Source organism: Scyliorhinus canicula, chromosome 6, assembly GCF_902713615.1.
Source record: "Scyliorhinus canicula chromosome 6, sScyCan1.1, whole genome shotgun sequence".
Classification (NCBI taxonomy): domain Eukaryota; kingdom Metazoa; phylum Chordata; class Chondrichthyes; order Carcharhiniformes; family Scyliorhinidae; genus Scyliorhinus; species Scyliorhinus canicula.
This window is the reverse complement of record NC_052151.1, coordinates 197,691,225-197,706,678: the sequence shown is the minus strand read 5'-3', so window position 1 is coordinate 197,706,678 and position 15,454 is coordinate 197,691,225. Positions and strand designations below refer to the sequence as shown.

The window sequence follows — 15,454 nt, the reverse complement described above, 5'->3', positions numbered from 1 at the left end:
ATGTGTGTGTTTGTGAAAGTGTGTGTGAAGGTTTGTGTGTGTACACGAGTGTGAATGAAGGTTTGTGTATGTGTGTGCATGTGAGTGAAAGTTTGTGTGTGTGCACGTTAATGAAGGTGTGTGCACGCATGGTGAAGGTTTGCGTGTGCAAAGGTGTGTGCGTGTGCAAAGGTGTGTGCGTGTGCAAAGGTGTGTGCGTGTGCAAAGGTGTTATGCGTGTGTGTTGCAGGAGAGAACCAGGACAAGTTCAACTGCAATGCCCATGTATTTGAATAGCTGTTGACATTCATATCTACATATCATGATGGACCATATTTATGTGAGGTTGTGAACAATGATTGACACCCAAGGAATTGTTCCCCAGCAAGGAATCAATCTCCCTTGATACCTGAGAGGGTGCTGAGAGAAAACCCCCTGCAAGAAAGAAAATGTTATACCTTCTGGAATTTTTGAATGGAACCAGAGGCAGTTCCAGCTTCTGTTTGCCTCACAGCTGGCAGCACAAGATGTTAGAAGAAGATGGGGTTTTAAATCGACCTGCTACAAGTCACGCTGCACCACACATCATACTGATGTGTGGAGTCTGCACGTCCTCCCCCTGTGTGCGTGGGTTTCCTCCGGGTTCTCCGGTTTCCTCCCACAGTCCAAAGATGTGCGGGTTAGGTGGATTGGCTATGCTAAATTGCCCGTAGTGTCCTAAAAAGTAAGGTTAAGGGGGGGGTTGTTGTTACGGGTATCTGGTGGATACGTGGGTTTGAGTAGGGTGATCATTGCTCGGCACAACATCGAGGGTCGAAGGGCCTGTTCTGTGCTGTACTGTTCTATAGCAGAGGAGCTTTTGACACAAAGCAAGAGCAGGAAGGGAGAAAAACGTGCAGACTTTTATTTTAAAAACAGCGGGCTGGATTCTCCGCCGGCGGGATGCTCCGTTTTGCCGGCAGCCCGGGGGTTTCCCGACGGCGTGGGGTTGCCCCACAATGGGAAACTCCATTGACAGGCCGGTGTAACGGTGAATCCCGCTGGCGGGTCGGCGTGGTGTGGCAGGGAGGAAAATCCCACCCAGCATTCCTATAATTAATTTTGCTTTGATTTGCTTTTTATTCTTTTATGGGCTTTATTGGGAAGGCCAGCGTTTGTTGCCCATCCCGAATTGCCACTGAACTGCGTGTCTTAGAACATAGAACAGTACAGCACAGAACAGGCCCTTCGGCCCTCGATGTTGTGCCGAACAATGATCACCCCACTTAAACCCACGTAACCCGTATACCCGTAACCCAACAATCCCCCCATTAACCTTACACTACGGGCAATTTAGCATGGCCAATCCACCTAACCCGCACATCTTTGGACTGTGGGAGGAAACCGGAGCACCCGGAGGAAACCCACGCGCACACGGGGAGGACGTGCAGACTCCACACAGACAGTGACCCAGCCGGGAATCGAACCTGGGACCCTGGAGCTGTGAAGCATTGATGCTAACCACCATGCTACCGTGAGGCCCCCACTTCAGTCCCATTTCAGTGGGACGGTTAAGAGTCGTCCTCATTGCACTTGGCCTGGAGTCACATGTAGACCAGACCAGGTCAGGATGGCAGATTTCCCTCTTGAAAGGGATAGCAGTGCACCAGATAGATTATATGAGAATCAATGTTGTTGACTAGCTCTATATTTCAGACGTATGAATTGAACTCCAATTCCACCAGCTGCTGTGGGTAGGGATTTTAGCAGCAAAAACAGCTTCGCAGCGATTCTGCATGTCCCGAAAACTTATAACCCGAGCTAATCCATCAGCACAGTTGGTAAAAATATATGGGTGGGATTCTCCGTCCAGCGATGCCGCGATCGGGTGGAGAATCTGGCATCGGCTGAAAACCGAGCTCGGCATCAGACACCCAACTGAGTGCCATGCTCCAGTGCCTCGGTGGTGGTGTGGGTGCATGACACACCCCACGCCGGCATGGGCATGCAAATCATACAGAAACACTCCTTCACATCTTATTAACAGGCCCAACCGTGTATTCTCCGGCCTCCCACGATGCTCTGCCTCTGCCAGGCGAAAGTAGCGCCATCGCGGCTCACTTACATTTAAAAAGGGGGACCAAAGGCAGCACGGTGGCCTAGTGTTTAGCACAACCGCCTCACGGCGCTGAGGTCCCAGGTTCGATCCCGGTTCTGGGTCACTGTCCGTGTGGAGTTTGCACATTCTCCCCGTGTCTGCGTGGGTTTCGCCCCCACAACCCAAAAATGTGCAGAGTAGGTGGATTGGCCACGCTAAATTGCCCCTTAATAGAAAAAATAATTGGGTAATCTAAATTTATAAAAAAAAAAAGGGGGACCAGGTGCCATGGCTCCTGAGGGAGCGAGAGGAGGTAAGAGAAGTTTCCAAAGGCACAACAGCAGGTCACAAAGATAAAGAATAGTACAGCACAGGAACAGGCCCTCCAATCCTGTGCCATAGAACAGTACAGCACAGAACAGGCCCTTCGGCCCTCAATGTTGTGCCGAGCCATGATCACCCTACTCAAACCCACGTATCCACCCTATACCCGTAACCCAACAACTCCCCCTTTAACCTTACTTTTATTAGCACACTACGGGCAATTTAGCATGGCCAATCCACCTAACCCGCACATCTTTGGACTGTGGGAGGAAACCGGAGCACCCGGAGGAAACCCACGCACACAGGGGGAGGACGTGCAGACTCCACACAGACAGTGACCCAGCCGGGAATCGAACCTGGGACCCTGGAGCTGTGAAGCATTTATGCTAACCACCATGCTACCCTGCTGCCCCCATCTGAACTAAAACCTTCTGTACTTCTGGGATTCGTATCCCTCTATTCCCATCTGATTCATGTATACATCAAGATGCCTCTTAAACATAGCTATTGTATCTGCTTCTACTATCTCTCCCAGCAGCACCTTCTAGGCACTCGCCACCCTCTGTGTAAAACACCTGCCTTGCAGATCTCCTCTAAATTTTCCCCCTTCACCTTAAGCCTATGCCCCCGGTAATTGATTTTTCCACCCTGGGAAAATGCTCTGACTATCCACTCTGTCCATGCCTCTCATAATCTTGTAGACTTCTATCAGGTCGACCCTAAACCTCCATCATTCCAGTGAAAACAATTCTAGTTGATCCAACCTCTCCTCATAGCTAATGTCCTCCAGACCAGGCAACGCCCTGATAAACCTCTTCTGCACCATCTCCAAATTATTCTGGGAGTGTGGCAACCAGAATTGTACGCTTTATTCAAAATGTGCCCTAACTGAGGTTCTGCAGCATGACTATCCCAGTTCTATACTCAATACCCTGAGCGACGAAGGCTAACATGCCGTAAGCTGCCTTCACCACCGTCTCCACCTGCGATGTCGCTTTGCGATCTGTGGACATGTACACCCAGATCTCTCTGCATATCACAAGAGTTGTGTTGCTGCCTGGGGCGTGTCTGCCAGGGCCGGGTCAGTAGCGGGAGATGACCAGGAGGTGGGCTGTGGGTTTGGGTTGTTCCCATAGGACCGGGGAGTGCAGGTACGGATTGCCATTGCCACAACTGCAGGGCAGCCATCTGGCTGCGCACTCCACTGACTGCCCACTGTGACCCCTAACTGCGCAGAGTACCACCAGCCATATGGGTGCCTCGACCCAGTGCAGCTGGTGGCCCACCAGGTGTTGGCAGCCCTCAGTGCACCCACCCGAAGCGCTGCCCCACTGCAGTGGGAGCAGGGGAAGAGCAGAGCACAGTCCGAACACCCGACGCAAGCACCACTGCCCCGCCACCCACCCTGGCAAGCTGGCCTTCGAGAGGGCAGATGCCCCACTAGTGACACTACCAGCTAGCCTACACCGCAGTCACCAAGCTCCACCTGCCCACTGCGCCCCTGCCCCCATCCACCCTGCCCCTGGACGGGTCGGTATGACCCATGCGTCGCACACACGACCCATGGCACACTACAGCTATGGTCCCAACAGGTGCCCATGCCCCACGCCCAGCCCCATCCGTGGGCCCTACCTGCACAAATACCACTACGCATGGCAGCAGTTGGTGGCACATGGTGTGGCCCCAAAGCCAGGTGCCACCCTGCTGGCAGGTATTACGCAGCCCACCCAAGGAGGGCAACCATTGGAGACCCCACAGGAGACGCAGGTCAGCGGCCGCAGAGCGTATGACTGGCAGGAACTGATGGCGGGGCTGGGTGCCCCCTCTGCCCCATCCCCGGTGACGGGCACCGTGTGGGGCCAGGGACGTGGTGCGGAAGGCAAGTGGGAATGGTCGGGCATGGGGCGAGGATCAGGAGGAGGACATTCAGGGGCAGGGGCTGCCGTGTAGGCCAGAGTCACCGTGCAGCTATGTGGGCACAGGGACTACTCACCATGTTAACATGTCTGCCGTTTATCCCCTTCAGAAAATGGATTTTTGTATTCAGCCAGATATGGAAGCCTGGCCGACACAGCCCTGGAGGAAGCACTGAGGCTGCAGGAGCTGCTCGGGGAAGGCCCTGCAGAACAGAAGCTTGCCCCAGAGGAGTAGGGGCCAGCCGGTGATGATGGAAAGCTGGCCGCCCAGCAGGCAGAGGAGGAGTAGGAAGGAGACGCCACATCAGGCTTTGTATATACCAGCAGCGCCTGTCGTTCGAGAACCTACCCGTCTGAGCCAACTGCGGCTGAACAGGGAGACTGGTGACACCTCTGCCAATATTGGCACACCTGGTACCATAACCGTAGGAATATAGGGGAGACACCCGCTCCTGCTGGCTGTCACGGTGACGGTCGCCCTGAATGTTTATGCCATGCGGTTCTTCCAGACGCCAAGCGGGGACCTGTCTGTGATCTCCCAGACCTCCATGCACAGGAGCATCCGTGCCGTAACGGATGCTCTAAATTTCCAGACAGGACAGTATATCACCTTCCAGCCAACAGGTTGCTCAGGCAGTGAGATTCGCCACAATCACTGGTATGCTCCAGGTCCAGTGGGTGATCGACATGACACATATCCCCCTACGAGCACCGGTGCATGAGGGAGTTCCCCTCATCAATAGGAAGGAATACCACTGTCAGAATGTGCAACTGGGGGGGTGACCACCAGATGTATATTGTGCAGGTCTGCGCCCACTATCCAGGCAGCTTCAATATTGCCTTTGTCTTGGCACCGTCGACAGCTCCCACCACCTATGAGGTGGTCACCGGGTGAGGGGTTGCCGCTTGGGTGCTTCGTCTGCTGTGATCATGGCTGATGACTCCTATCTAAAAGCCCCAGACTGACATAGGGAGCCACTGTAATAATACCCATGCAGTGACGAGAGGCATTATTGAGCAGTCCATCAGCGTGATGAATATGCAATCAGGTACCTGCACCACTCTGGGAGAGCCCTCTAATACGATGGTCTCCTGCATCGTGGCATGGCCAACACAACATCGCACAGCAGAGGGACAACATGCTGGAGGCAGAGGAACGACAAGCCTCGCCTGCAAGGAGGATGCGGAGGAGGGACCAGATGAGCAGGACACAGGGCCTGCCCAGGCACAGGAGACCGCACCAGAGGTGCCGTGCACAGGACAACCTGATCGTCTCCAGGTTTGCCGAATATGGGGTCTGGTGAATGGCCCTATGAGTGGCAGCTCAACTTCCACTCCTTCCCCCCCACTTCCCCCTTCCTCTAAATCACCCCCCACCCAGCACCCCAACCTCTATCCAAGCTCCCAACCAGCTGCACCACAGGGTGTTGGCCCTGGATTGGCGGTATCAGCAGGTCCGGTCCATGGAGTCGAGGATGATGATGATAACTGGGTTCTGGTGCTCTGCATCGCCTGACAAAGTCTGACTCCCACCCCAATGTCACATACCACTGTCTGCCTCTGTCATCCTCTGCATGAATGCTCGCCATTCCATCACATGGACCCACAAGACCTTTTAAGGTGGGGTTGGGGTCTGAGGTTGGGCAGGCTGGAGGGGTGATCAGTCGCTCACCGGATAGGCCCTACTGCACAGCACCACCCCCTCCCATCTCAGGCCCAGGCCCATGCCGCCTCTGTGTGCAGCCACTGGGTGCATCCTTGCTTTCCGGCAACACCCGCACGCCACACCATCGGTCTCCCACCACGCCCTCAGCACCGAGCCCAGCCCATTTCTCCCACTCTTTGGATAGAGAACTGAGGCAGTTCGGTATGTTGGTGAACAGGGGCGGAATTCTCCCCGACCCGGCAGGGCAGGGGTCCCGGCGTAGCGGAGTGGCGCCAACCTTCTGGCGTCGGGCCTCCGGAAAGGTGCGGAAGGGGCCAAGCCCTCACATTGAGGGGCTAGGCCCGCGCCGGAGCAATTGGCACCACACCGACTGGCGCCAAAACCGGCAACAACGGCCTTTGCCGCCCGGTGGCAGGGCTGGCCGAAAGGCCTTCGCCGGTTGGCGCATGCGCCGGTGCGTCAGCTGCCGCTGACATCACCACCGGCACATGCACGCTGGGGGATTCTCTTCCGCCTCCGCCATGGTGGAGGCCGTGGCGGCGGCGGAAGAAATAGAGTGCCCCCCCGGCACTGGCCCGCCCGCAGATTGGTGGGCCCCAATCGCGGGCCTGGCCACCGTGGGGGCACCCCCCGGGGTCCGATCGCCCTGCGCCCCTCCCCCCAGGACCCCGGGGGCCCGCTCGCGCCGCCGATCCCGCCGGCACAGGGTGGTTCAAACCACGGCGGCGGGAGAGGCCTCTCAGCGGCGGGACTTCGGCCCATTCGGGCAGGAGAATAACGGCAGCACAGAAACCCGTAGCCTCCCGCCGGCCCCCGCCATTCTCCGAGGCGGGCGGCGGGATTGGTGGCACTCCGACTTTTTGCGGGTGGGAGAATTCTGGACATGGTGGGGGCGGGATTTTTGGCGGCCCCGGGCGGGTCAGAGAATTTCGACCCAGGTATTTATTTGTGACGGTGTTATGTACAGTAACTGTATCCTCGCCCCTAACGCCATCCTATGTGCTGCACCCATGCCAACCTAACTAGTGCCTACCTTTCTCATCTAATTCTCCTTCTAGATGTTCCCCCGGTGGTACATCAGCTGTGGAGGCAGCCTGGGTCCCCTTTGCCTCTGGAGTGACTATGCCTCACCTTCCATGGTGCCCGTTGCTCATCAGATGTTTCAGAGACAGGTTCGGGGCAGGGTGGTTTCAGAGCGGTGTTCCGGCACCACAATTGGGGGGTATCACTGGCACGAGCCTCATCCTCCTCCCTCGGGGTGCCCGATGGCCCTACTCCTTGTGACAGGGGCACAAGCTTCAGGGGCTCTTGTCACCTGGCGCTGCCAGTCCTGGAAGCCCCCTCTCGTCTCAACCATGGCCATCGAGCACAGAGACGGGGCCATGTCCTTCTGGGATTGGGCCACGTCACTCAGCAAGCTTGCCACATTGCCATTTAGGACCATGCCACATCCATCTGGGACTAGCTGAGGTAATCCAGCACCAGGCCAATGCTCTGAATGCCGAGAACCGTGGCCCGTTGTGGTTGGGCCAAGCTCTGGAGTCCCCGCAGTAATGTCTATTTGGCCCTGGTAAACGGCTGCCTGTGACATGGCCACCCTGTCCTACGCCTCAGCCACCGCCCACACAGTGTGCCCCAGGAATTGGCCATCTTGTCGTATGGCCGATACCTTCACACTGAAGACCTCCACCGCAGAAACCACCCTGTGCGGTGTTGGTCAGGGTCGCGTGCATTGTGGGCGGCACAGTGGCACGGTGATGAGCACTGCTGCCTCACAGCCCCATGTTCCCAGGTTCAAATTCAGCCTCGGGTGACTGTCTGCGGAGTCTGCACGTTCTCCCCGTGGGTTTCCTCCGGGTGCTCCGGTTTCCTCTCACAGCACAAAGATGTGCAGGTTAGGTGGATTGGCCATGCTGAATTGCCCCTTAGTGTCCAAAAGTTAGGTGGGGTTGCTGGGTTACGGGGATAGGGTGGAGGCGTGGGCTGAAGTAGGGTGCTAGACCTATCTGGATGGCAGCTAGTCCCTGGGGTCGGTCCACCCCCTTGGGGGTTCCTACCTCCACCTGATGTACCACTGCATGTCTGTGGTGGGCACCAGATAATGCCACAGTAGCCTCTTCACTAACATACCCAACCAAGGCGAGTGTCCCTGGGACGATGGAAGGTGCCGACGGCAGTACGATAGCATAGTGGGTAGCACTGTTGCTTCACAGCTCCAGGGTCCCAGGTTTGATTCCTGGCATGGGTCACTGTCCGTATGGAGTCTGCACGTTCTCCCCGTGTCTGCGTGGGTTTCCTCCCACAGTCCAAAGATGTGCAGGTTAGGTGGATTGGCCGTGTGTGTCCAAAAAAAAAAGGTGAGGTGGGGTTACGGGGATAGGGTGGAGCTGTGGGCTTAAGTAGGGTGCTCTTTCCAAGGGCCGGTGCAGACTTGATAGGCTGAATGGCCTCCTTCTGCACTGTAAGTTCTGTGAGAGGTCAGGGCCGTCTCCGGACATGTGTTCTGGGTTACGGAGGGGGTGCCTGCGACAGGGGGGTGAGGCACCCCGGATGGTCTCGCATGTCGCCTGGTCAGTCGCAAGATTGTGGCTGGAGGCGAGTGGACACAGGCTGACCCGCCTCGTCGCCAGGTGACCTTTAAAACATAAGACAGGATGAACGGTGAGATCGCGGGTAGACTTCGGGGGGTGGGGTGGGGAACGACGACTCACATTCTGCCAATCAAGCCGAACGACCTCTGTTCCGTGATGGTGAGGGCCCGCAGGTCCAACGGGGCCCCTCTGGTCTTCCCACGCTCTCGGTTGTGGGCTGCCTTCTCCTGCAGGGACAGATAATGCACAGTATGAGATACTGGGACGGGGCAGCACGGGGGGCCCACAGCTGGTGGCCTGTATGTGTGCGGCACCTGGCCATGACGGTGGTATGGGTGTGGCCATGGGGTGCAGTGTTGGTGTGCGAGTGGCTGCCGCGGCTGCGGTTCGGTCACCCTCTGGGTGGGTGGAGGGTGATGGGTTATAGGAGTGTGGATTGGGTTGGTGCCAGCTAGGCAGTGGTGGTACCTTAACTGACTGGAGTGGGGGTTGCACATCGTGACCCAGGGCTGCCTATCGGCTGCATGGGGTGGGGGATGGCTGGGGTGAGGTGTGTGAGATGGGGGTGGTGCCAGTGGCATGGAGGGCCACCCTGGGGAGGTTGTGCAGCTTCTTTCTGCACTGCTGGGCGGTCCTCAGGGTGGGGCCCATGGCGCTGACGGCCTCTACCACCTCTGCCCATGTCCGGTTGACATCGGCAGGTGGCAGCCTTCTTCCCTCCCCAGGGAACTGGGTGTCCCGCCTCTCCTCTGCATCGGCGACCCTCGAGGCCACTCTTCGTGGAGCCATCATCTTGGCTGGTGAGTGTGTGGTGAGCGGAGTGCTTATATGCAGCTGCGGCTTGTCAGAGTCTCGTGTGCCATCCTGACCCCCGATGAATCCAATGCCAGAGTGCGTTGGAATTGCAATAGTTCTGTGCGGCGTGAGCACTGGCCATTTGCATGTCCTGAATGGCTCTGGGACCTGTGTCACCATGACCGGGGAGCTCCACCATTCAGAACCAGCATCAGCATCTCTCAAACGGAGAATCTGGCCCATGTATTTCTATATATAATATAAAAATGCTGTGTGCATCAAGTAGAACCAGTTCTGTAAACGCAGGTGCACAGTCATGCCTACCCAACTTGCTGTTCAAGAAAATATTTAATGGTTATTTATCTCCCCATTTAAATGTTTCTATTCAGAAGGATTTCAACTTTCGATAACCACATTTCAAACTCACTTCATCCCTGTTGAGTCACCATTGTTTTCATCTGCATCACACACAACTGATTCGCAATGGTTACAGCAACGTCACAGCCATAGATCATTTATCTGAAACAAGATTAATCCTGGGCATGTGCTGACAAATTGATTTGAAAGATTGGGAGCTCTCAGGTATGACCTGTGCCACTGAACATGTGTGCAAGGTTAATTCTACCACTGGTAGCACACGTAAAACACTTCAAAAATAATACACAGGTCTCTTTAATGGAAAAATGCATGGTTCTGTGTTAAAAAACAAGGAAGTTCACATGTTTTATCCTTGGTCTCTGAAACCCATAGAAGGAGTTTAATAGGTGGTCTTTCCGTATATCAGACAAGCAAGCCGTATTATATGGAGGGGATAACAACAGATATACTAGAGAAACATCATTAGACCAATGCATCTTTTCCCTCCCTGTGTTGTGGGACTGAAACTTTGAATCTAAAACAATATGAATTTGAACAAAACATGTTCAGGATATTGTATTAGAAATATTCAACAGCGCAAGTGGATTTGCCATCATCATTCTCCAACTCTGGATCATTCTCACATGTGCAACATTATCATTCTGAGATCGGATTAAGTTTCATCTCCCTGCTACATGTGTTTGGACACGTGGGGTACACACCGGGTCAGCCATCTACCGCTAAGCCAATTCTAGCATCTCCTAGCTTCCAGTTTTCTACTTAACTTGTATATTATCTTCCTGTTTCATTGGTGGACGATGGTTTTATTCCATAGATAGGAAGCGGCCTACTAGCCCCAGGATTCACATCCAGCATGCCTCGCCAGAGGCTGACAGGTACTGGTTAATTCAAGAGTCTATGAAAGTTTAGGTCAAACAATTATGCAGGCTCAGGTTACATATATTTAGTTGATTAGTGTTTTCCAACACACATATATTTGGGCATTTCTGGCACGTGCCAGAATGAACCACAGCAATATTCATCCAATTACATACACGCTTTTTAAATGTCTCAGTTTATTTTAGTTTATGGTAATATAAAGAGGGAATTTCATCATCAGAACCACATTTAAAAATGTAAAGTTTACATCCTTCCGATGTTGACTTCCTTTTGGTTTCTGCTGATTTGAATATTGAATGCAGATTATCACAGATAGAGCTTGAACTGAATCCAAAATAGCAATAAACAAACGTAACCTCTTCCAGTATCGTTCTGATACTTGCATTTTAAACCAAAGTTCTATGTTAATTAATCTCATAGGGCACAGCGATGAAGTCAAATCAGTGTAAACCTTAATTTTATCGTGTGTAGAAACAAAACTATTTTTAAAATGCCAAATTGACCAATATACAAGTCCAATTCAAAATATTTATCATGAAATCTGAGCCATTTAATTTTTTAGGAGGTGTTAGAACATCTATGACAAAAAGGTGTCAACCTTTTTTCATTTTGTTACACATATGAACATTCCAAAAATGAATGCAAAATATGAAATCCACCTTTGCTTCATCTACAAAAGTAATTGCAACAGCTCCTCTTCATCCTCAAATGAAATGTTTTCAGGGCACCTTTCTCAATGGGGACTGTGCTTATTGTCCAGTCAGATCTGCCCTTTAATTTTAGATTACTGTAAAAGCAATTTTCATGCCTGTAAGCTGATTGTTGGGGATATACGTTCACAATTTTAATGAACACATTCTCAAGTCAAACATTAAAAGCTATTCTTGCTTTAACATCATTACTGATGTTACTAGAACAGCATAGAGGGAAGTTTAATCAGATTGAAATTTCACAAATATGGAGAAAGTCATTCTTGTAGTGGGTAATTGAAGGAAAGTGATGGGAGAGTGAGGATTGATATTAGAGCCAGGTCTATATTAATATCCCAGTACAAGGCCACGTAGCTCATTATCGATGCTTGCAGTACATTGTGTTTACCACCAAAGAGACATTTCGACCATTGCCCATTTCCCTTGTGTGTTGTTTGTCTTTCTCTAGTCTATAACTTGGGATGCTTCTCTGAATTTCTATTCTGTGTTATTCCAATGTTTTTTCCTCTACAAATTCTGCATATTATTGTAACTCATGCATGGGCAGGGTAAATTTTCAACAAGGATTAATTTTCATCTTTTTAATGATGAGACATTGCCCTTTTAATTGTGTGTCTGTCTGTCCCAGGGTGACCACCCTGCTCTTTCACTTTTGGGGGTCTTGGGATTCATCGAAGAAAGACTAATTGGTGACTGGTCACATTGAAAAATACTTTTGAAGCAGCTTTGTCCAGGTTATTTGTGGCATGGATAACATTACAACCTAAATCTCATTCAGGAAGGGGCAGCACAGCGCGCACAGTGGTTAGCTCTGCTGCCTCCAATGCTGAGGACCCGGGTTCGAATCCTGGCCCTGGGTCAGCTGTCTGTGTGGAGTTTGCACATTCTCCCCCGTGTCTGCTTGGGTTTCACCCCCACAACCCAAAGATGTGCAGGTTAGGTAGATTGGCCACGCTAATTGCCCCATTAATTGGGGGAAAAAAAAAATTGGATACTCTTAAATTCACAAAACAAAGGGCAGCACGGTGGCTCACCGGTTAGGCACTGCTGCCTCACAGCAACCGAGGTCCCAGGTTCGATCCCGGCTCTGGGTCACCGTCCGTGTGGAGTTTGCACATTCTCCCCGTGTTTGCGTGGGGTTTCGCCCGCACAACCTAAAGATGTACAGGCTAGGTGGATTGCCACGCTAAATGCCCCTTAGTCGGAAAAAATGATTGGGGTACTCTAAATTTGTTTTAAAAAAATTATTTTTAAAAATCTAATTCAGAAGAGGAAAACATGACCATCCCAAATGTGGGGAATGCCAGACAGTTAAGCTGCCATTCGGACATTGGTTAAATCAATTATTGTGGCAGAGTAGAGGAGACTTTATTGTTCTGTACCTGCACTGGGGAGAATTAATACTCACAATTAATTTGGGTTGTACTCTTATCCTTGCCATAATAAGCAAAAGTCAAACAATTCTTTGAATTTTCTTTAAAGATAATATCGTGAGAACCCAGGTGAGGTATTTTAATGTTTTTACTACCAATTCATCACCAATTTGCAACCTGCCTGATTTTCTTCTCCATTGACTACGAGAAAAGAAATCAGGGGAGATGTAAAATGGATGGCTGATAACGTTAAAATCACTCCAATGTTTTCTAAAGTACTGTGTTCCTTGTCTGGTTTATTGTAGCACAATTCAGAGTCACAACCTTTTCTCTTGAGCTTACTTTCTTATTTGCCAACTCTGAACTTCCCTTCCATGCATGTGATTTCGATTTCTCTCTCTCTCTCTCTCTCTCTTTCTCCTGTTTGGTCACGCTGTTCCTCCCCACTTCATGTGTCTCAGGGTAAAAGGAGGGGGGGGGGGAAGGGGGGATTTTTTAAGACCCAGGACGCTGGAGTCTGTCCACACGTAAACAGGACAGCAAAAACCACCTGAGTGCTAAAGACCGAGCAGCACAGAGGTATTTGAATGAAAGACTGCCAAATATAAACCTAGTACAGTGCAAAACACAGCAAGGAACACTTCTGTTTCAAATCCCAACCAGCAACAGAGGATAGATTTGGGTGCTGTAAATTAGTCTGAAAAGTATTTTTGTGACGACTTTTGTACTTTCCAGTGACCAACCAAAGGTTGACCACCCTCAACCTTTCCTCGTAAGACCTACTCTCCATTCCAGGCAACATCCTGGTAAATCTCCTTTGCACCTTTTCCAAAGCTTCCACATCCTTCCTAAAATGAGGTGACCAGAACTGTACACAGTACTCCAAATGTGGCCTGACCAAGGTTTTGTACAGCTGCATCATCACTTCACGGCTCTTAAATTCAATCCCTCTGCTAATGAACGCTAGCACACCATAGGCCTTCTTCACAGCTCAATCCACTTGAGTAGCAACTTTCAAAGATCTATGAACATAGACCCCAAGATCTCTCTGCTCCTCTACATTGCCAAGAACCCTACCGTTAACCCTGTATTCCGCATTCATATTTGTCCTTTCAAAATGGACAACCTCACACTTGTCAGGGTTAAACTCCATCTGCCACTTCTCAGCCCAGCTCTGCATCCTATCTATGTCTCTTTGAAGCTGACAACAGCCCTCCTCACTATCCACAATTCCACCAATCTTCGTATCATCTGCAAATTTACTGACCCACCCCGTCAACTCCCTCATCCAAGTCGTTAATGAAAATCACAAACAGCAGAGGACCCAGAACTGATCCCTGCGGTACGCCACTGGTAACTGGGCTCCAGGCTGAATATTTGCCATCCACCACCACACTCTGTCTTCTATCGGTTAGCCAGTTCGTTATCCAACTGGCCAAATTTCCCACTATCCCATGCCTCCTTACTTTCTGCATAAGCCTACCATGGGGAACCTTATCAAATGCCTTACTAAAATCCATGTACACTACATCCACTGCTTTACCTTCATCCACATGCTTGGTCACCTCCTCAAAGAAGTCAATAAGACTTGTAAGGCAAGACCTACCCCTCACAAATCTGTGCTGACTATCCCTAATCAAGCAATGCCTTTCTAGATGCTCAGAAATCCTATCCCTCAGTACCCTTTCCATTACTTTGCCTACCACCGAAGTAAGACTAACTGGCCTGTAATTCCCAGGGTTATCACTATTCCCTTTTTTGAACAGGGGCACGACATTCGCCACTCTCCAATCCCCTGGTACCACCCCTGTTGACAGCGAGGACGAAAAGATCATTGCCAACGGCTCTGCAATTTAATTTCTTGCTTCCCATAGACTCCTTGGATATATCCCATCAGGCCCGGGGCACTTGTCCATCCTCAAATTTTTCAAAATGCCCAACACATCTTCCTTCCGAACAAGTATCTCCTCGAGCTTACCAGTCTGTTTCACACTGTCCTCTCCAACAATATGGCCCCTCATCGTTTGTAAAGTCCTGTTGGGAATGGCACCAAAATTTAAATTTGTTCCCTGAAAAGGTGCTCCAGCAAATTGGTTCTAGCCGACTGGCCAAGTGAGACAGAAAGTAACGCAATATGGAACATTAAAAGACCAAAGCATTTTAAGCTTGATGGGGAATGGGAGGTTGCAGACTTCTACATTAGATTCAAAACAAATGTTTAAATCACAAAAAATGTATGTGACAACTCATAATTACTGTCCAACTGCCACATCTGAAATTAACAAAAAATGGTTTGAAAACCTGCTAATACTTCTTTTAAAAATGTTCTACTTTTTATATTAATGAATATGTATAATAAAATAATGATTACCAGGCAGTGGCGTATATCAGACTACCCTTGTGAGAAGGACCTCAACAGAGTCAGAGACTGGGCCAGTGGGCCGATGAATGGCAGAGGCAGTTTAATTTAGATAAATGTGAGGTGATGCATTTTGATAGATTGAATCAAATGCACCACCTCATATTTATCTAAATTAAACTGCATCTGCCATTCATCGGCCCACTGGCCCAAGGGGCTGGGTTTAGCACACTGGGCTAAATCGCTGGCTTTTATGCAGACCAGGCAGGCTGAATGTGGTGACTAGGGGCTTTTCGCAGTAACTTCATTGAAGTCTACTCGTGACAATGACGATTTTCATTTCATTTCATTCATCGGCCCACTGGCCCAATTGATCAAGATCCCGTTGCAACCCTAGATCTCCTTCT

General features: G+C 51.0%; 1 protein-coding gene across 36 annotated transcripts in view; it reads left to right on the top strand.

Annotated features, from left to right (window-relative positions):
• Window positions 1–15,454, top strand: part of LOC119967772 (regulating synaptic membrane exocytosis protein 1-like) — a 1,070,524-nt gene that overhangs the window by 770,718 nt on the left and 284,352 nt on the right. For 30 of the 36 annotated variants that reach the window (XM_038800731.1, XM_038800737.1, XM_038800741.1 and 27 more), the window contains one exon: window positions 10,523–10,601. The exons of 5 other annotated variants lie outside the window; for them this stretch is intronic. In XM_038800731.1, coding sequence (XP_038656659.1) covers window positions 10,523–10,601 — 79 coding nt within the window. Of the gene's footprint in view, window positions 1–10,522; window positions 10,602–13,188; window positions 13,268–15,454 lie in introns of all 36 variants that reach the window. One more of the 36 variants, XM_038800761.1, reaches the window with a different exon arrangement.